The sequence below is a fragment of the Prionailurus viverrinus genome, chromosome B2 (genome assembly GCF_022837055.1).
Source record: "Prionailurus viverrinus isolate Anna chromosome B2, UM_Priviv_1.0, whole genome shotgun sequence".
Taxonomy (NCBI): domain Eukaryota; kingdom Metazoa; phylum Chordata; class Mammalia; order Carnivora; family Felidae; genus Prionailurus; species Prionailurus viverrinus.
The window spans coordinates 90,910,300-90,933,015 of NC_062565.1; the positions used below are offsets into that span (position 1 = coordinate 90,910,300).

Genomic DNA, 22,716 nt, shown 5'->3' on the forward strand with positions numbered 1-22,716 from the left:
CAAAATAAATTTCTTCCTCTATAAATTTAACGCTTTCTTTTCATTTTTATCATTGGAGTCATGGTTTTCTTTTCAATTATTTTATTAAAAATTAAAATTTATTACTCTTGTCTATCGTAATTTTCACAAATACTAATACTTTTAAAATTTTACAGATATTCATATATTTTATACATTTAGGTAGGCAAATCCATCCATTTCCTTTTGCAATTTCTTCAATTCCTTTATGCTTTTTGTGATTGTTCCCCTGAATCTATTTGGTATTTTAACATTATTCTTAGCTTTAATCCTTAATCTGACTGAAATTTATTCTAATATACGCTATGAAATTAGAATCTAAGTTGAATATCATTCCAAATTGTTATACAATTTACCCAACAATACTTGTCGAATAAATCATCCCTTAACCAATGATTTTATGCTGTTTTCTTTTTATTTGGTTAGAGCTTCACACAAATAAGCAAGATGGGTGTTGGCCAATGTGTGAAAATTGTCCTGGCTGCGGTGGGGAAGGAAGCATTGTTGGCACATGGAATAGCATGGGCTCCAAAGAGAAGCAAAAGGAGAAGAGCAGTTGAAGACTGGAGGCTATTTTCACTCCGACCTACACTGCGGCCAGACTCAGCAATCTTGCATGGCATAGGAATTAATCTGAATTTACCTTGTAAAATTTTTTTATTTTTTATTTTTTATGAAATTTATTGACAAATTGGTTTCCATACAACACCCAGTGCTCATCCCAAAAGGTGCCCTCCTCAATACCCATCACCCACCCTCTCCTCCCTCCCACCCCCCATCAACCCTCAGTTTATTCTCAGTTTTTAACAGTCTCTTATGCTTTGGCTCTCTCCCATTCTAACCTCTTTTTTTTTTTTTTTTCTTCCCCTCCCCCATGGGTTCCTGTTAAGTTTCTCAGGATCCACATAAGAGTGAAACCATATGGTATCTGTCTTTCTCTGTATGGCTTATTTCACTTAGCATCACACTCTCCAGTTCCATCCACGTTGCTACAAAAGGCCATATTTCATTTTTTCTCATTGCCACGTAATATTCCATTGTGTATATAAACCACGATTTCTTTATCCATTCATCAGTTGATGGACATTTAGGCTCTTTCCATAATTTGGCTATTGTTGAGAGTGCTGCTATGAACATTGGGGTACACGTGGCCCTATGCATCAGTACTCCTGTATCCCTTGGGTAAATTCCTAGCAGTGCTATTGCTGGGTCATAGGGTAGGTCTATTTTTAATTTTCTGAGGAACCTCCACACTGCTTTCCAGAGCAGCTGCACCAATTTGCATTCCCACCAACAGTGCAAGAAGGTTCCCGTTTCTCCACATCCTCGCCAGCATCTATAGTCTCCTGATTTGTTCATTTTGGCCACTCTGACTGGCGTGAGGTGATACCTGAGTGTGGTTTTGATTTGTATTTCCCTGATAAGGAGCGACGCTGAACATCTTTTCATGTGCCTGTTGGCCATCCGGATGTCTTCTTTAGAGAAGTGTCTATTCATGTTTTCTGCCCATTTCTTCACTGGGTTATTTGTGTTTCGGGTGTGGAGTTTGGTGAGCTCTTTATAGATTTTGGATACTAGCCCTTTGTCTGATATGTCATTTGCGAATATCTTTTCCCATTCCGTTGGTTGCCTTTTAGTTTTGTTGGTTGTTTCCTTTGCTGTGCAGAAGCTTTTTATCTTCATAAGGTCCCAGTAATTCACTTTTGCTTTTAATTCCCTTGCCTTTGGGGATGTGTCGAGTAAGAGATTGCTACGGCTGAGGTCAGAGAGGTCTTTTCCTGCTTTCTCCTCTAAGGTTTTGATGGTTTCCTGTCTCACATTTAGGTCCTTTATCCATTTTGAGTTTATTTTTGTGAATGGTGTGAGAAACTGGTCTAGTTTCAACCTTCTGCATGTTGCTGTCCAGTTCTCCCAGCACCATTTGTTAAAGAGGCTGTCTTTTTTCCATTGGATGTTCTTTCCTGCTTTGTCAAAGATGAGTTGGCCATACGTTTGTGGGTCTAGTTCTGGGGTTTCTATTCTATTCCATTGGTCTATGTGTCTGTTTTGGTGCCATAAAATTTTTTTGAATAGAAGAGGTTGATGGCATCTGTCATACGTAGATATGACTTTATATAAATTATAAGATATCAACTACTAGTGCTTGTTATCAACATTAAAATATTAATGAAAACTAATAACAGAGGTGAGTGACTAAAGTTCCTGATTCAAAGAATTCAAATACCATATGGTAGGCAATGTACTGAGGCTTTACACACGTTATTTTATTTAATCTTCTCCTTTATTTTACAGAGAAGCATGAAGCTTGGACAGATTAAGTGATTAACCCAAGATCATATATTTAGACAATGGTGAAGTCATGTCTGTGTGACTCCAAAGCTCATGTTCTAAATAACTAGACTTCCATCGTACCCTAGACATGCTAGCACAACTTACACTTTCTTTCTTTTTATTTATTTTGAGAGAGAGTGAGTGAATGTTGGGGAGAGGCAGAGAGAGAGGGAGAGAGAATCCCAAGCAGGCTCCGCACGGTCACTGTGGAGCCCAGTGTGGGGCTCGAACTCATGAACTCTGAGATCAAGACCTGAGCAGGAGTCCGATGCTTAACCAACTGAGCCACTCATGCATGCCCACCTTATGCTTTCAAAGTAGGTAATATCAAAATATAATTATTTCTTAGATATAAGGCAGTTCCCTTCCTAAAGGCAGGGATCATATCTTAACTACTGCCTTCTTGTATCTAATATGGTAGGTGCTAAATAAATACTTGCTGGAACTGTTGAAGATGTGTGTTTAAGAATATCTGTAGGATAGTAGTAGATATAGAACAAGCTTCCAATAAGAGAAAATAAAGGACAAGAGAAAGTATAATGAGTAAAGGAGGCAAAGAACAACTGTACAGGAAGAGTAAAGGAAGGGAGAGATTTAAAAAGTTCAGAGTAATAGAAAGAATGGACATTTATTTCCTCACCAGAAAATGATATGAGGTAGTGCTTTGTCTATTTGTATATCAAAAGTGTTAGTTTTGAAAACCTATATTTTGGAAATACGTAGACTTTAAATATGGTTCTCCTTCCTCAAATATCAGATTAAATAATATAATATTTGCCTTATTCAAGAAGAGAAACTATTAAATATCACTGCCCATTTTAGAGTTGGCATCACTAATGAACTAGATTAAATTGACCAGAGCTTTAACTGCAAATGAATGAAGAGAATTGTTCCAGATGAATATATGCTTAATAACATGACCAATTTGATTCGCCTGATTTTTCCTCTCAGCCAGGATCCCAGTGGCTTCCTGGCTGTTTTACAGCTTTCTGCTTAGTCCCAAAAGAAAGAACATTTTTCTTATTAGTATAGCTTCCTCATAGATTTCAAGCCCAAGTTCCTAATTCAAAGAAGTGCTAATCCATTTGCAAAGCATCTTAGTGAAGGAGTAATCACCCGGCCATAATCACTATTACAAGTCATAATTACTTTATGAATTCTTTTAATTACTAAGTGATTTTTTTTTAACAACTATAAATAGATGAGCACTCTTAGCAGCACAGACATTGGTCTGGAAGCCAGGGTAATGTCTCATTAAAGAATTGTAGTGCTTTTTTATTTGGAGGTAGGATGATGTGGCAGTGGGGAATCATTACTTTTACAGACTTTGTCACTCCCCTGTGGTACACTAAAACCCAGAGCCATGGCCTCTAGTAAAATACTAACCTGGAGAGAAAGGAATAAGGAACAAGGGAGGTAGGGGAGTAGGGGCAAGAGAAAACTCAGAAAATGACGCTGTCATCAAGAAAACAAAGGTCTTGCAAATGAAGTTACCATATGTTCTTTTAAAAAAGCAAAGCTAAAATTCACTAACTACATAGTAGGGTAAGGGCAAAGTTGTACGTAAGATCATTAAGAGAAATAAGACTGTACTCTTCTTTATTGCTCCAAATATTAATAATGAAATAAAAAGTTTCCTAGTGAATCCCATAAGGCCAGCCCTTCTGATAGAGACCAAGTATTCTGAACCCTTAAAACATGTAAAGGTATCTATAGTATGACAGTTGTAAATACAAAACAAAAGCAAAACACAAATAAGAAACATAAAGTAAAACATAGCACCAAACAAAACATTCTACCTAGATCAAGGTCAGATATGTTTGGACATGTCTCTTTTTTTTTTTTTTTTAATTTTTTTTTAAACATTTATTTATTTTTGAGACAGAGAGAGACAGAGCATGAACAGGGGGAGGGCCAGAGAGAGAGGGAGACACAGAATCTGAAGCAGGCTCCAGGCTCTGAGTTGTCAGCACAGAGCCTGATGCGGGGCTCGAACTCACGGACCATGAGATCGTGACCTGAGCGAAGTCGGACGCTCAACCGACTGAGCCACCCAGGCGCCCCTGGACATGTATCTTTTACCTTATTAGACCTTCACACTAATCCTGTAATGATAAGTAGGGCAGGTATGATTGAACATTTTTTAATGAGTAAGGAAACTGAGATTAAGAGATTAAATGACCTGTCATTTAACACAAAGAGGTTAAAATGGCCATGCTGAGATTTGAACCCATGTTTCCTAAATGCAAACACCATATTCACTCCACCACACTTTGGCCCCTTAGTCTATTAATGGCCTCTGCCCACATTTACAGGTCTTTCCCCACTTCCTCAGTTTCAACTGATGGCCTCAGCTTTTTAGTTTATAAAAAACTAAAGCAAACACAAGGGTAATTTCCTCATTATCCTACTACCCACCAACTTCCTTACATCTATACTCCAATACTCCGTCTTTTCTCCCATTACAACGGATTAATTTGCTCTACTACCTAAGTCCAATTTTTCCACTTATTCCATTGATTCTTATTTCCCTTTTGTTTTAAGGATTGAGCTCTTTCCGATAACATCATTTTTTACCTCGCTCTAGGATCATTTTTATCCGCATACAAATATGCTAGATCTTAAATTTTAAAAAGGAGGGGGGTGCCTGGGTGGCTCAGTCAGTTGAACATCCGACTCTTGATTTCAGCTCAGGTCATGATCCCAGGGTAGAGGGATGAAGCCCTGTGTTGGGCTCCACGCCTGCTTGAGATTCACTTTCTTTCTCTCCCTCTACCCCACTCACACGCTCTCTCTAAAATAAATTAAAGAGAAGAAAAAAAGAAATTGATTTTATATTCCTCCCCTCCACCAGCACCAAGTAAGAATGAGCTATATTTGCTGTCCCTACTTTCTTAAAACTCAGTTCTCTCTTGAGTCCTTTGAAATAAAATAAGGTGTTTGCCTCCTATCATTCCATTGAAATTACTCATTAAAGACATCTAGGATTATTTACTTATTTATTTACTTTTTAATTTACACCTAAGTTAGTTAGCATATAGTGCATCTAGGATCTTTATCTTATCAAGTTCAGGGAACAGTCTCTTGTCCACTCTGTATCAACAATCTTTTTTTAAACATTTTTTTAAATGTTTATTTATTTTTGAGAGAGAGAGAGAGAGAGAGAGAGAGAGAGAGAGAGAGAGAATGTGAATGGGGGAAGGGCAGAGAGAGAAGGAGACACAGAATCTGAAGCAGGCTCCAGGCTCTGATCTGTCAGCACAGAGCCCGATGTGGGGCTGGAACCCACAAACCATGAGATCATGACCTGAGCTGTAGTTGGACGCTCAAATGAGTCACCCAGGCGCCCCTCTGTATCAACCATCTTTAACTCAGTTAAACACCATCTCTTCTTGAGATCCTTTCTCCCCCCTGGCTTCCAGGACAGTGCACTCTCCTGAAGCCTTTCTTTCCATTTGTCATCCCGTGTTCTCAGTTGTCTTTGCTGACCCACCTTCTCCTCTTTCTCCTCAACCTCAACATGCCAAGTTCCCACAGTTCAATCCTCAGACCTCTTCTCCCTTTTAATAAAAAAACTTGAATTCTAGTAGAGTTGACACACAGTGTTATATTAGCTTCAGGTGTACCATACAGTGACTCAACACTTCCATACATCTCCCGGTACTCATCACAGATGCACACCTTAATCTTCATCCCTTATGTCACCCATCCCCCACCCGCCTCCCTCTAGTAACCATTAGTTTGTTCTCAATAGTTAAGAGTCTGTTTCTTGGTTTGTCTCCCCCTCCATTGTTCATTTGTTTTGTTTTTTAAATTTCACATGAGTGAGATCATATGGTATTTGTCCTTCTCTGTTTGACTTCTTTCGCTTAGCATTATACTCTCTAGCTCACAGACTTTTTAATACTCATCCCACCCAGATTCAACCAACCCCATGGCTGAAATTCTGAATACCATCCATATGCCAGTTACCAGCAACCCCCCCCTCCCCGCCCCCGCCAAATAAACACAGACACCACTTTTTACTCAGTCTTCTTCACCTCAGTAAATGGTATTCTCTTCACCGAGTTGTTCAGGCCAAAAACCTAGCATCATCTTTATTTCCTCTGTTTACTTATAATTAATCCATCAATTTCTGTTGGTTCTATTTTCAAAACATCCTGAGTCTAACCACTATTCATCATTTCAACTCTCACCATTCTATCCAAGCCATTTTCTCTCTTCTTGACTTTCTGTAAAAATCATTTCTCTCCTAAGTGGCCAGAGAGGTTTCAGAACAAAAAATATCATATCACTCTTTTGATCAAAACCCCTCAATGGCCTCTCTGAACATTACGACAAAATCCAAGCTCTCTAGCAAGACCACAGATGACCTAGCCCTTGGGTGCCATGCTTCCCCAAAGCTTGCTCCACTTCATCCCCACTGGCTTCCCTGATGTTCTCTGAATGTGGCAAATGAGTCCTGCTTCATGACCTGTGCATATGCTATTCCTTCTGCCTAGAATTTCTTCCCCAAGGCTTTCTCATGAGTTGGTCCTTCATGTCACTCAGTTCTCTGTTCAGATATCTCCTCAGGAAAGCTTCCCTTAACTGTCCTATCTAGAGCAGCCTTCTCTAGTTACCTCTAGACACTGCCTTAGTTTTAAAAAACCTCATTTAGATCCACTTTGCTATATTACATGTTTATTTACTTGTTTACCAAGAAGCATGTTTACCACTACGAATATAAGGTCTATGAGTACTGGAACTTCATCAGCCTAGTCTACTGCTATGTTCTCCATGCCTGGAGCATAGTCTGTACATAACAAATATTATTACTAAATACAATAATAGCTTATGTTTACTGAGTACTGTGAATAAGCAAAGGACTGTTCTGTGCTTTACCTATATTAACTAATTTAATCTTCCAATAATTCCATGAGGTGCCTATAGTGGTGTTATTAAAAAGTCATAGTTATGAATCATTCTGTACTTGGACTATTGGCTGTTTCCTTTTAAACAGAAGGACTATACAAAGAATTACTTAGAAGGATTAATGGATCAGAAACTGTCTTGTGAGAAAATAATCAGGAGATATAAATCTCCATATAGACTAAATAATGGCTAATATATGAGGGCTGGTGGTGGCCTGATAACAAGCAATAAAGTGGGTAAACAATGTTATTTATTAAGTATAAAGAGGGGCGCCTGGGTGGCTCAGTTGGTTAAGCGTCTGACTTCGGCTCAGGTCATGATCTCGCGGTTTGTGAGTTGGAGCCCCACATCGAGCTCTGTGCTGACAGCTTGGAGCCTGGGGCTTGCTTTGGATTCTGTGTCTCCCTCTCCCTCTGCCCCTCCCTTGCTCATGCTCTGACTCTCTCTGTCTTTCAATAATAAGTAAACGTCAAAATTTTTTTTTATTAAGTATGAAGAAATATAGCCAGTAATAACAACAAATTAAGGAAGGGTAATTGTATTGTTTTCATTAAAAGCCCCCTAAACGTAGTATTATTTGTAAAACAAGATTCGATAAACCAAGGAGATGGCTACATAAAATGACTTGTTTTTAAACATATATAAGGTAATAATAGAGAGGGAGGCAGACCATAAGAGACTCTTAAATACAGAGAACAAACTGAAGGGTTGCTGGAGAGGGGGGTGGGAGTGGGGAGATGGGTTAAATGGGCAATGGGCCTTAAGGAGGGCACTTTTCAGAAAGAACACTCAGCGTCATAGGTAGGAGATGAATCACTGGGTTCTACCCCTGAAGCCAAGATTGTACTTTACATTAACTAACTTGAATTTAAATATAAATAAACAAATAAATGAAAGAAAGAAAGAAAGAAAGAAAGAAAAGAAAGGTATACTTTAATACACTTCACAATAGAGAATTTATAAAAGCTTTATCCCAAATTGTGTTACAGCTTTTTAAAAATATGTATTTTTAATCACATAGTGATTCTATTGTTGTTGTTGTTGTTGTTGTTTTTTACATTATTACATAATGAAAAAGCTTGGCATGTTAGTTAATCTAAAAGGTCCAAGGAATAAGTTTATGATTATTTTTTTTCCTTTTAAAATTCCCTGTTTCTAAAATAATGTAATATTGTAGACTCTGATTATACCAACTGGGGGCTGGAAAAGAAATTAGGATGTTTAGTTTTTCTTTTGTCCTGTTATACAGAAGTGATGCTGAAATACATTGAGTTGGGTTTAAGCATTGGAAATAATCACACTTATTTACCTACTTGGCAGCTCTGTGAGAATAAAAGGCAGTATAATGTATTTTTAGCTGAAACAATGTTTTGGCATTATTGGTACTGGGAAGATATTTAGGACAGGAACCATGAACCTTTTGGAATACTTCTGATCACTGTTATTAATTGAGGAAGGAGCTAGTATTGATTTCTGAGCTGTTTCACCTGCTAGGACAATAGGACCCTAACAAAAGTTTTAGAGTACTAAAACTTTATTGGGATAAAATTAGAAACATTTTAAGCAGAAACTAATTTCTGGCATGTGAAAACTATATTTCAAAATATTTTATCCAATGTTAAAGTTTCCACTTATTTTCCACTTATTTTTAAAGTTTAAACAATGCTCTGTTTACCCATAGAATGAAGTGACAAATGGTTAGAATTTAGGGAAGAGATTTTATTCCAGGAAGCTCATACTTTTCAATGGTTTTTTTTTTTTAATTTCCTTAATGTGATAGTATGTGTATTGACAATTCTAAACAGTTATGATGTCTGATATTAAGTTAAGCAGTTTTTGTTTACCAATGATAAACAAAATATTTTCCAAACAAAATTAATGATGATTTCCTTTGCCAAATGACTCATGGTAGGGTTCCCTGAAAAGCAAACTATCCTGGAGTTTTATAAATATAACTTAATTTATATGACACCATCCAAGAATATACTTGTAATTTAAAAATGTCTAAATGTAGATTCCCTTTGCAAATACTTATATATACCCCATGACTTACATACCTTCCAAACATAGAGCAGGCTAGTAACTCTGACTTTTGGGCAGAACAATGTCAGCAGTTCTGCTACCCTGAATGTCATAAGTAGGACTAAATACTTCCCATGCACAGGCAAAGCCATATTAAGCAGCAACAGACAAAGAGACATGAATTCAGCATAAGCCTATCCTTTTCTTTTCATTAGGCTCTACGGGCTCTAGAACAAGTCTTCTTAAAAGATAGGGGTCTGTCTTCTATTTCTTTGGTATTCCCTAAAGTACACTGAATACTGGATACAGTACTTAGCAAATCTTTTTTTTTTTTTTTTTCAACGTTTTTTTTTTAATTTTATTTTTGGGACAGAGAGAGACAGAGCATGAACGGGGGAGGGGCAGAGAGAGAGGGAGACACAGAATCGGAAACAGGCTCCAGGCTCTGAGCCATCAGCCCAGAGCCCGACGCGGGGCTCGAACTCACGGACCGCGAGATCGTGACCTGGCTGAAGTCGGACGCTTAACCGACTGCGCCACCCAGGTGCCCCCAGTACTTAGCAAATCTTGACAAATGTTGACAAGTCAAAATATTTTTATAGATAGCTTAGGCTGAGAAGGTTAATGTGTATCTGTTCATGTAAGTACATTTGTGCTCTGTAAGTTTAAATAAAAGGGGAAAATGAGATGCAAGCAGGGGAAAAAGAAAAGTATAAAATAGCAAAAGGGTAAAAAAGGCATTTAAAAGGTGGGTGGGAGATATGAATTCTAATATCAACTTAACCCTTTTCCTATTAGGAATTGGGTTTCTATATTGTTTTTCAGTACTGACTGTATTCATCTTGTGCAAGACTGGGTCTTTGTTCTTCAAAAAATGAGAAAGTTAAACTAGGTGATAATGAAAGAAATATTAAAGCTGTTCATATTTTGATATCTAAAATAATTTCTTATTAAAAATTTTTGAATGTTCATTTAATCTTAAGAGAGAGAGAGAGAGAGAGAGAGAGAGAGAGAGAGAGAGAGAGAGAGTCAGAACACAAGTGGGGGAGAGGCAGAGAGAGAGGGAGACACAGAATCTGAAGCAGGCTCCAGGCTCTGAGCTATCAGCACAGAGCCTGATGCGGGGCTTGAATCCATGAACTGTGAGATCATGACCTGAGCCGAAGTCAGATGCTTAACTGACTGAGCTACCTGGGTGCCCCTAAAAATAATTTCTTAATTAAAAACTCTACTTAATCATCAATGATTAGATTCCTAATACTTGCCAGCTGTCATTCTGTAGGGCATTTTAGGAAGCCAAAAATTAAAAAAAAAAAAAAAATTTAAAACAGGACAAATTTCAGGTAATATCATAAATTCATTTTACACTCATCAGAGCATAGCTTAAAAATCTTTAAGGTAACCTATTCAAGCACAGGAGATATATTTGAGACTGAGGTCTTTTCCCAGGAAAATGTTTCACTTTTCTCTGTGCTGAGGACAGCTTATACATACAGAAAGCTAGGAAGAAACTGAGAAATAATGGAGAAGAGGGAAAGTCTCAAGGGAAAGAGAACAAGAGTAGAAAGATAACTTTTTTCAAGACATTTGCCATCTGTGCCTCTCTAAAAGATGCCAGGCAGCTCCCCAGCCTGAGGGTTAGGGAAGCTCTCCTCACAAACCCTGGAAGATATCCCATTAGGTTTCCCCACCAGGAAGATAAAGAGAAGCAGATGGGATTCTGCAATTGTCAGGAGGTTATTTGGAAATGGAAGGCCACGAGGTTGGTGGTGTTCACTGTTACTCAGTTAACCTCTCCTTCCTTTCATTCTTCCTTTAATGAACTCTTTAATTTTACATGCTGGGTCCCCTACTAATGCTATTCATATCTGGCTTGGCCTTTTCATTTATTTTGTCTTAAATTTCTCTCTTCTTTAAAAAAATATTTCTTATTCTTCCAATTACATGTTTGAGAAAGATATATCTGCAATTTTCTACTAAAAGATTTGTAGTTGTACCCAAACAGGACAAAATTCAAACATTAAAAATGCTATATTACTAAAAATATTCTATATATAGGCAAAGAATCTGTGTGCTTTTAAAGACAGCAGTACAGAGACCTGCCAAACCTGGAAATTTATTGATATATAAAAATCTTATTGCTCTGGTACTTTTCTAAATTTGGAATGGTTCTATTTTATATTAACACATGAAATCCACACTTTTAGTTAATATCCAAGGCTCTGTGGAAAAAAAAGAATTTCACAACTTTTCAGATTGGATATTTGATATATAATCTCATGTTTCTCTGTAGTCACAAGAACCATAACAACTGAGTGTATCTTTTAAAAAAATTTATTGAAAATTCTAGACACAGAATACATTTGGGGCATATTCTGCTTTCTTTCAAAGCTATTAATACTATGGCAAGCATATTCGTAAATCTGCTCAAATAAATTTTCCCTAACTTTGAAATCTTTTCATTTCTATTACGGTTTTAAAATAGGCTACCTCCTGAAAGTCCACTGAACATATCAAATCATGACCTTGTTTTTCTACTCTAGACTTGGGCTTTCGGTGCCAACATCATTAAGAGATTCTTTAAATTACTTTTTAAATGTCCTTTTCCCTCTGGATTTTCACTTATATCTAATTAGACTACTTACTCCATGCCATGTAATCCCTGTTGCCAAAACTGCTAAATGCTTCAATAAGTAGGAGGAGGGCATCAATGGAGCAAGACAGATGTAATGTCACTGGTTAACAATAGAAGTGTGAAGCAGCTGCCTTAATTATGAAGCTTATTAATTCATGGTGTTAAAAAAAAACTTGGCAAGAGTGTTTACAAAATATCTAAACTTTCCAAACAGCATCATATCGTTTAAAACTTAAAATATGTGTTTTCAATAAGGGATACTGAAATAATTATTTTGTCACAGTAATTAACATCTGCATTTAACATCTATAATTCTAAATTAAAAGGCCACACATAATTTTAAAAGTAACTCTGCTTCTTAATTGACTTTAAAAGTATATACCCTTATACTTTAATGCTTCAAAATTTAATGCTTCAAAAATTTTTTACACTTGAAATTAAAAACACTGGATGAGGATAAACTATGTCTAGGAGAGGAAGTAAGGTATAGGGAAAGAGTTCTAAAGAGCTACTTTCTATAGAACCTGGAAAAACTTAACCTCATTAAATTTCAATTTCATTATCTGTAAGTTAACATTTACCACAAAGCACTGTTTGATGACTACAAATAATGTATATAAAATGCCTGGCATGTAGTAGGTGCTCAATAAAAGGCAATACTATTTTTAAATGGGTGTATTGGAAAGACAAAATTTAAATAAATGGTTTACTATTATAGAATAAGACTAGTGAAAAGAAATAGTCTCAGTACAACCTTTGGCCTTACACCTAGAATATTTAACTATCATTTAAAGATAATGACACCTAAAAATCTAGGCTTAGAAACATTTTAATTTCTTAGGAAGACAAGGAAGTGGAAACAGAAGTCTCAAAAGAGGTGTTACTAAGAAAAACAACAACAACAACAACAACAAATGGAAACAGAAGTCTCAAAAGAGGTGTTACTAAGAAAAACAACAACAACAAAACAACATTAGTGGAAGTGTACTTGCCTCTTCAGTGTTGACTGAAACAAGGGCTTATATATAATGAAGTAATAACCAATAGGAATTAGTATCTGAAAGTTTAGCACACTGCCATGTTTAAAAAAAACAAAACTCCTCATTATATTCTGAGGAAAAAATATATTCCAAGTATCTAGTGGGCCAAGACAGAACTTCTAATTGAAAAAGTTACTGTGTTATTATTGACCTAAAGAGGGCTTCTGTTCATACAGTTCACGATTGTAATTTCAGTTACACGGATTCAAAGCCTTTGCCTTTCTAAACTGAAATGTCCTAATCACACATCTTCCATCATTTGAGTACTCACTTGGGCCCAAACTTGCTCCATGATGTTTTTGTGATGTGGGACCAGGAAAAATATATATAGCAAATATACAGCATAGGAATGATTAACATGAAGGAATATACTCTATCCTGTTCTGTTTTTAGAGACTCTTGGACGATGAGCAACATTTTGCTCATTCTTAGAGCATCACACTGACCTGATGACCTCAGTGAGTAGCAACACCCAAGTATCTTTCATAGTTTATTACCATGGTCCATAGTTTATGTGTTAATATTCTCTCTCTCTCTCTCTCTCTCTCTCTCTCTCTCTCTCTCACACACACACACACACACACACACACACACACACACACACACACACACACGTTTGTCAGTAATGTTCTATCTCCTGCCCTTATAAAGAGCCTCACACATTCTAGGTACAAAATAAAAAATTTTTAAAGAATAAATATATGATCTGTGGATAGAAATATGACTGAAAGAATTTAATATGGACCAATTAGAGAGTAAGATGTTACGGATAAAATAAACAAATTATGCATACTTCATTTTATGCTTAAGATATTTGTTAAGACAATTTCATTTAGCTTGGCTCTTTAATATCTGAAACAGTTCAGTTTTCATCTTTAAACTCAGAAATTTCCTGTTTCCTCCATTCTTTGGTCAAAAGGGTGAAACTGTCAATATAATACCATTCTGAAAAATACAGGTCTGACCCCAACCATTATATGGAAAGAAGAAAAGAACAACAACAACAACAACAAAATAGAATTTAGACGACAGGGTATAAATGAACTTTATGGGTTTGTTTTGTTTTAATATGAAATTTATTGTCAAATTGGTTTCCAGTTTTGTTTTGTTCTTTACCAAACCTGACAATCTTCTCCTGTGAACACTGCAAGAGGGAAGTCTGTAGTGCCGAAAACACTATACGAGGCGGCAGGTCATGAAATGACCTGATTAAATGCTTTCTCTTTTACTTTTGAAAGAAAATACACTTTCTGGTAAATATTATTAAGGCAACAAAATTTATCTCTACTTAAAAAGAAATTCAAAAAAGTTGATAGTGATATAAACAATAACTAAAGAGTAGGAATTGCAATTCACTTAAGGAAAAACAACTATGGCTAATTGTGAGATTCTAAATACGTATCTTCTCTAAAGGAAAAAAGGACTAAAACAGTTATCAGTTATCCGTCATGAATACATAAGATCAAGAGATCATCATTTGAAACTATGTTTGATGTTAAGTGAAGAGAAATAATAGATTTATGTATGTTTAAATGCCTGGTGAAAATGAATCAGTGTCTTAACATTCTTTTTTCCTTCTATGGTTGGTTACCTTTTAGTGTTTTTTTTTTTTTTTTTTTGTCTGTGCCAAGAATAACCAATCACATTGCAACATATTTAGAAAACCTCAAGGAAAATCTTAATGAACACAATTTCTACACTACCATTAATACCAAAGGAAACAAAACAAAAATCAATACATTATGTAACCTACGATATAACGAGAAAACTTCATTCACTGACAAATTGATGAAGTATTAAAGTAAGTTCAAAGTAATACACAAGAGAATAGAAGCTTTTCAGTTATGATCACTGGACTACTAAAATTCTTTTTAACAATAATTAATAAATTAATTTTTAAAAGTTTAAAGATGACTTTAGAAACATCAATGGCTATCTTTGTAAAAGGAGATGCTGGTAGTGAATATCTAATACTGCTTTTTTCAAAAATATAATGTAACATTATTAAGTATTTTAATAACAAAAACGATAATGAAAATAGGCCTTTGAAACACTAACAACACTCATATTGCTTTTCTTTGCCCTGTTGTGTTTATCATCCTGTTCTCTATAGCTCCTGTCTGGCTGCTCTTTTCTCCTTGTTTCAAAACCACAAGGAGATTAATATGCATTTGGGGGTAAAGATAATGAGGCTATGTGAGTCATTTAGGAATCTTTAGTGTGGTAACAAAAAAACCCCCCCAAAAACCCACTTTTCAGTGAAAGAACGAATTCTAGAAACTACACTGTAATTACTTCAAATACAATCTTGCTTTACTATTTAATGTTTCTTTGTTAGTTACACATATGCTCTCCAGTGAATGGAGCGGAATACCTAGACAAGAAATTAACAAAACAGTGGTACCTGCAGATCTTGTCAATGTGAGTCCTACAGTTCTAATTCCTCAGTATCCTTATTCAAAAAGCAGTCTCACTGAGATACTACAAATTTAGATGCTATCTAGCACAGGCTGAGTTTGCTAGACTAAACACCACAGGATGAAGAGATTACATTACTGTTGCTGTGGAAATTATTAAGGGGTATACCAAACAGTATGTATATAAATATACTGTTGAGTTTGTCTTACATATATTTGCAGATGATTTGTTTTGTTATCACAAGAGTTGATTTTATTTTAATGAAAATAAACCAGGAGATCAGGGTAACAGATTTTAGGCAGTGTAATAGTGGAAAGAAAGAAGCTGCTGAAATGGTGTAGACAGACCTCTTATTCTGATCAATGCCATTTCAGAGAAGACTGGAGAGGATAACAGTTTAATTCTTTTCTTACTAGGTATATTTGGGGTCTCTTTTAGTGGGGTAGAGGGGGATACACAATATAACAGGCTTATGGTTTTCACAAACCTTTATAAACAATGTGCATCCAGTATTTTTTTTTAATTGATTAATTTATTTTGAGAGAGAGCGAGAGGGAACAACTGAGAGAGGGGCAGAGAGAGAGAATCCCAAGCACGATCCAGGCTGAGTTTGCTGCAGGGCTTGATCTCTGGACCGTGAGATTGTGACCTGAACTGAAATCAAGAGTTGGAGGCTTCAATGACTGAGCCACCCAGGTGCCCCCAGTCTTTTTCTTCATGGATTAGAACAAATATTGTTATAATGTCTATACTACCAAAAGCAATCTACATATTTAATGCAGTCCCTATCAGAATGCCACCAGCATCTTTCACAGAGCTAGAACAAACAATCCTAAAGTATGTATGGAAACACAAGACCCTGAATGGCCAAAGCAATCTTGGAAAGGCAAAGCAAAGCTAGAAGCATCACAGTTCTGGACCTTGAGCTATATTACAAAGTTGTGGTCACCAAGACAGCATGATGATAACACAAAAAACAGACACATAGATCGATGAAACAGAATAGAAAACCCAGAAATGGACCCACAACTCTATGGCCAACTAATCTTCAACAAATTAGGAAACAATATCCAATGGGAAAAAGTCTCTTCAAAAAATGGTGTTGGGAAAACTGGACAGCAACATGCAGAAGAATGAAACTAGATCACTTTCTTACACCATACACAAAAACAAATTCAGAATGACTGAAAGACCTAAAGGTGTGACAGAAAACAAGCAAAATTCTAGAGGAGAATATAGGCAGCAACCTCTTTGACCTCAGCTGCGGCAACTTTTTACTAGACATGTCTCCAGAGACCAGGGAAACAAAAGCAAAATGAACTATTGGGATTTCATCAAGATAAAAAGCTTCAGCAAATCAAAAGAAACAATCAACAGAACTAAAAGGCAGCCTATGGAATGGAAGAAGATATTTACAAATGATATATCTGATAAAGGGTTACTATGCAAAATGTGCATCCAGAGTTAACATGCACTCCCCACCTCAGTATCTTCCACATCAGTGTGTGTGTGTGTGTGTGTGTGTGTGTGTGTGTGTGTGTGATGAGAAGCAGCATAGGACAGTGGTTAAGAACCCACACTTGGTTGCTAGACTGCAAACTATTCACTTGCTGTGCAACCAATGGGATATTATAAATCTCAAATTAGTGATTATTGTCAGGATTAAATGTGTTTATCAATGTAAAGTTCCTAGAGTGGTGCTTGGCACATGAAAAGTGCTCAAAGGTGTTAGCTATTACATGTGTTCCCAAAGTAGACATGTACTTTTAAAATATTAGATTAGGTAAATACACCAAAGTAGGTAAATATGAAAGGAAAATTATATTCTTAAATCTACCAGATACTAGTTTAAGATGCTTGCCCAAATTAATTAACCATTATTTTACTGTCTTCCACCCAGATAAATCCTATTTTTATGAGTTTTATGAGTCTCCAATTGGGAAACAATAAAAACCTCATTCTTAGGAATCTAAAAACAATTCTTATTTTGTTTATTTTTCCTTCAGAAATGAATTTTTAATTTTATAAACTTTTTAAAGTTTGTTTGTTTATTTATTTATTTATTCAGAGAAGAGGGAAGGAGGGAGCAGAGGAGGGGCAGAGAGAAGGAGGGAGAATCTTACACAGGTTCCATGCTGTCAGTGCAGAGCCCAAAGAAGGGTATGAAGTCATGAACTGTGAGATTGTGACTTGCTCCAAGATCAAGAGTCAGATGCTCAACTGACTGAGCCACCTAGGTGTTCCTAAACTTTTTTTTTTTTGATAGCTGCCTGTACACTTTAATTCTCTACTCTTTTCTATAGAGCAAACAACAGAAAACTGATGAATACAGGATCCATCCATTTAGTAACAAATTATTTCCTGACTCACTACAATGTATGTGGCCTTATGCTGCACAAAAAATCCACACACTAGTTTCTCAAAGGAAAAACACTGAAAAATTGGAAACTGTGAATGGGATATTGAAGCCTATTGAGAATGACAAGCAATAGGAAGAAAAAAGCTAATAAGTGAACTATCTCAGAATCAGTGAATGTATAAGAGAAAGACCTTAGAGACATTATACAGTCGAATGGTTCTTAACTCTTTAAACAACACCAATGTACTAGAGGGGTAAGATGACATAAGGTATTCTTTGTAGCATATATCTTTTTTTTTTTTAATGTTTATTTATTTCTGAGGGGGGGGGGGAGGGATGGAGGGAGGGGCAAAGAGAGAGGGAGACACAGAATCAGAAGCAGACTCCAGGCTCTGAGCTGTCAGCATGAGCTCAAACCCATGAACCGTGAGATCATGACCTGAACTGAAGAAGGATGCTTAACTGACTGAGCCACCCAGGCGCCCCAATTTTGTAACATATATCTTGACTAATGTGCTAACAAAGTTTTGTGGGAAATTATTATATTTAAATTCAACAAAGACAAAAAATGCATATATAGTATGCCAAAAGGAAGATGAAGAAAATACTCCTATTAGTAACTAAGTTCAATATTAAATTTAGTTTTCAGCTTCTTGGCCAAAAAGCAAAAATAAGCACAGTATAGTTTTTTTTTTTTTTTTTTTTTTACCATGTGATAAATCTAGTTGTATTTTTTTTTTTTTTTTTGCAAGGAGAAAGGGGAAGGAGTTGAACAGCTTTTCTGACATTAATTCTAAGAGAACTTAATCATGTGTTTTTATGTAAAGAAACCTCAGACATATCATGAATTCAAGAAGAATGACTCAATAAGCAATAAGAAAGGCTTTCAATTATAATTCAAAGAAGTTATTATATTGAAGGACAGGGTGATCACCTGACTGCTAGCCTAGCATATACCTATTATCCTGACTTACATATTAACAGTGACTCATTCCATTTTCAGAAGTATCCAAGTTTGGAAAATAAATTACATGGGAAACTTGGTCCAAATATGTTGCTCTGTAGCAATCTTGTCTGGTAGAAGAAAAGACTTCATAAATGATTTCTACCAAATTTCTAGAGGCCCTGGATGGCAACCATTTAAGACCCAAATTAAAAGAGAATGTATGAAATAATATACGATACAATCTCTTTGTATTAAAAAGCAATGTAATAATGTCATGAAACTTACACTCAGAATTGAAAGCAATTCTTCAGTACCACATTCAGGTTTCAAACGCTCTTTGAACATTTTAACTGTTTGGTGCTTCAAATAGTAGTAAGAGGCAATGCGGCCATATGTCAGAGGTTCAATGCTCCGATTATCCTATTTCAAAAAGAAAGATAAAATGACAAATAAAAAGTACAATAGAAACACATACATTCATAAAACTAATAGTTCTTACTGCAGGTTGCCATTGCAACAATTTTGTTAAAATGTTTAGTTACCATGAGAAGCAAAAGCCCTACTGTTAAAAAGCTGGGCAATCTTTTCATTTAGAATGTATATGACTCAGTCATACCTCTCCAATTTCAATACAGTAGGAAAGTTCCAATTCAACCAGAGACTTCTCGACCAGACTGGACAGAAATTTATTCACAGAATCATGGCTCACATCACTCAAATTGTAGTAGCTAGAAAACAAGCAAGGTCATTATCACTTTGATTTTCCCTCATTCTCTTCTTTTCAGAATTTCAAAGAACAATTACATGCACAGCAAATCAAAGAAGTAAAACAACTGCAACAGCCAGTTTCATCTTACAGGTCAAAATTCCCACACTAAGATTGGTTGACTCCGATGAACAATGGTAATAACTATGGAAGATAAGCAGATAAAATTCAGCATCACATTAAACAGACACTAACTTTCTAGAAACAGAAGCAAATCATATATAAATATATAACTCCCTTTTATATATAAAAACCCATCCTCAGTAACTTTATAAAACTCAAAGCACTATTGATTTGAGTAGTAGACGAATTCTTTTTAGGAAATTTAGTCATTGATTGTTCTTCAAATGCCTAATGACTACATGTCACCCTAAATATGGGGAAAGACATCATCAAGCTAACAAGAAAGCATTTGAACTACGCTTCTGCAGACAAAAGCCACACAGGTTCAGCTCTGTATATTTTCTAAGTAAAAAGCCTAAGGACATGCAATTCATCTGAATGCTCTTCCCTCTAATTCCAAAGGTTCTTGGCAAATCCCTAAGATTACTAGGAATCTGTGCCTGGGAACAGATCCAAAGGGTGACAGAATGCCCCTACATCATAGCAGATCTCTAATTCTTGGTGGGTGAATCCTGCACCCCGGTCAGCATAGAGAGTTATATCTCCTCTCTCCATCCAAATCAAGTAACAGGAGTGTAAAGCGGCCTCAGAACAGACTTTCATCTGTACAGACTGAAGCCCAGAACAAGGGTTGTACACCTGCACAGGACTAGAAAGGGGATATTCATAGTCTGGAAAGAAAGTGTTAACAATCTCAAATGGGAGAGGCCTGACGGAAACCACAAGTGATCAATACGGTGATTTTTTTTTCTTTCTTCAAAGGGAAAGATATGAGGTCAGTATACTGCAAAAATGCATTTAAAAATACACAAAGCAGAACTTAAATGATGGCAGGATATACTTTCAGCAGAAAGAGAAGATTAAACAAAAAGCTAGGTACACCAATATGAGAGTCTCCACTAAGTAAGGATTAATAATAGACTCTTTATTTACGAAACTCTGTAAATCATAATTACTTGCTGAAGATTTTAATTTTCACAAATGAGAAATAGTTACTTTCAATCTTAGTCTGCAGAGAAATTACTGCCTTTCCTGGAAAAGTTGATGTCATAGACCAAAATAAAGCAATATTTATCAATGAACAGAAAAGTATTGAAACCAGTGCTATTGTTAATTTAAACAAAATGTACAAAGTTTTTTTTTAATGTTCAGTTACTCATTTTGAGAGAGACAGCAAGATCATGCTGTCTACATGAGTTTTTATGCAATTAAAATTACAGAAGGAAGGCTTTATGAAAACAGCATTACCATGAAAAACAAAAGTTAAAATACCATTTTTGTCTAAAAATTTCCTAGGCCATTTGAAAACGTAAAGTCTCATATTCCCCTACAAATAGTAACTAATGACAACTTTACCATTTTTATGCTTTAACAAATTTAGTATGTTTACAAATAATATTTAAAATCATCTTTGAAAAAGACTTTCCTTCAAAAATTATAAATTCTTTTTAACAATATTTATTTTGGTCACTGTTTTATTTAGTTACAGGGTATATTTTGATGGGCTAATATCCTTTCTAATGTTTTTCTAAGTCTACTGGGAAATTTTTAAGACTGATTTGTAGCTTCTATCCAGATAAAGAACAGTCAGGGTAAACATTTCTTAAACATTTAAAATAAGTTGCAAAAAAGAAAAAAAAAACCTAAAATCATGTCTCTAAGACTACAACAAATTATTTGATGATCATATTATTAACAATCTTATTTGATAAAAATTAACACAATTTTTAGAATAACTTTAAAAACTTCCATTGATATTTTCTCTTAATATGGTTGTTCTTTTCTAATGTGCTCACCAAAATCTCATATTGACTTGCCTAAGAAATGCAAAACTTCAACTTAAGTAATTGAATTGACATTTAATTTACTCAGTATCAACACTTTTATCCTTATGATTTCTGAGGATAATCTGGAATTAAAAAAAAAAATCCTGAATTTTTTTTTCAGGTATTCTGGCATATGTAAATAACTTTTTAAAATTTATTTTTAGAAAGTGATAACTATTTAAAAAATAGAAAGTGCTGGTTAAAATACTACACTCAAGAGTAGGAAATTCTCAATGATTAAAAAGTTGTCTTCTGGGGTGCCCAGGTGGCTCAGTTGGTTAAAAGTCCAACTTTGGCCCAGGTCACCATCTCACGGTTCGTGGGTTTGAGCCCCACAGTGGGCTCTGTGCTGACAGCTCAGAGCCTGGAGCCTGCTTCGGACTATGTGTCTCCCTCTCTTTCTGCCCTTCCCCTGCTTGTGTTCTCTTTCTCAAAAATAAATAAACATTAAAAAAAAAAATTAAAAGTTGTCTTCTAAACACCCAACACAAATACTAAAATGCATATTTTTGTTGTGATATAACTTTACTAATTAAACTATTATTCTTTGCTAACAATTGATCTAAGGTTACTTAAACCACTTAAAAATCCTTATAAAAGTAAGATTTGCTACATCTCAATTAGATATATAATTTAACAAGACACTGTAAAATGAACAAAATGTAAATGAAACTATTGTTTAGGTCACATAAAATTTTAGGAGATAATATATTCTGACACTTTCCTGGGAATAAAGAATGGAGTTTATATTTACATGATCTTCATTAGCATTATAGGGCCTTTGCTTCTATAGCATGAACTTTTTAGTCACTGGGTAATTTCTAGCCTAAATAATTATAAGTATTTAGTTTAAAACATTATATATCATTAATTTCAATAATCTCTTTACTAACTTGAAAAGCAAGCAACAGCTAAGTTAAAGGTCTGTTTTCATGTTGCACTCTCCACAGTACAAAATTTATAATTTACTGGTTACTAAAACAGAAATATTACACAACTGTTTAATTATAGATAAAGGATACAATGTAGTTTCATGCTCTCTGCATTGGATCATGAAGTCATTATCTTCTCTCTACCATAAACAGACAGCCTACCTTTTTGTCAGCATGCTATTTCATTTATTTCACAGAGAAACCCAGTTTCACAATAATTGACTTGTCAGAAGCTCTAATTTATGAGGCTGAGCTCTGTAAGATTTCTCTATATTGGACTCAACCTGCACACAAGCAGGGTTGAATATTTACAATGCTGTTAACAGGTGCTGAGTTGTTTAATGATTCTAATAGCCAGAAGCGTACTGAGAAAGCCAGCGGGATCA

At 35.5% G+C, this 22,716-nt stretch overlaps 1 protein-coding gene across 1 annotated transcript in view; it reads right to left on the minus strand.

Annotated features, from left to right (window-relative positions):
• The window catches only part of ASCC3 (activating signal cointegrator 1 complex subunit 3), a 361,738-nt gene that overhangs the window by 68,197 nt on the left and 270,825 nt on the right, over positions 1-22,716 (minus strand). The window contains exons 35-36 of the mRNA XM_047858492.1: positions 19,300-19,411; positions 18,969-19,103 (exon numbers count right to left, since the gene is read on the minus strand). Coding sequence (XP_047714448.1) covers positions 18,969-19,103; positions 19,300-19,411 — 247 coding nt within the window. The remainder of the gene's footprint in view (positions 1-18,968; positions 19,104-19,299; positions 19,412-22,716) is intronic.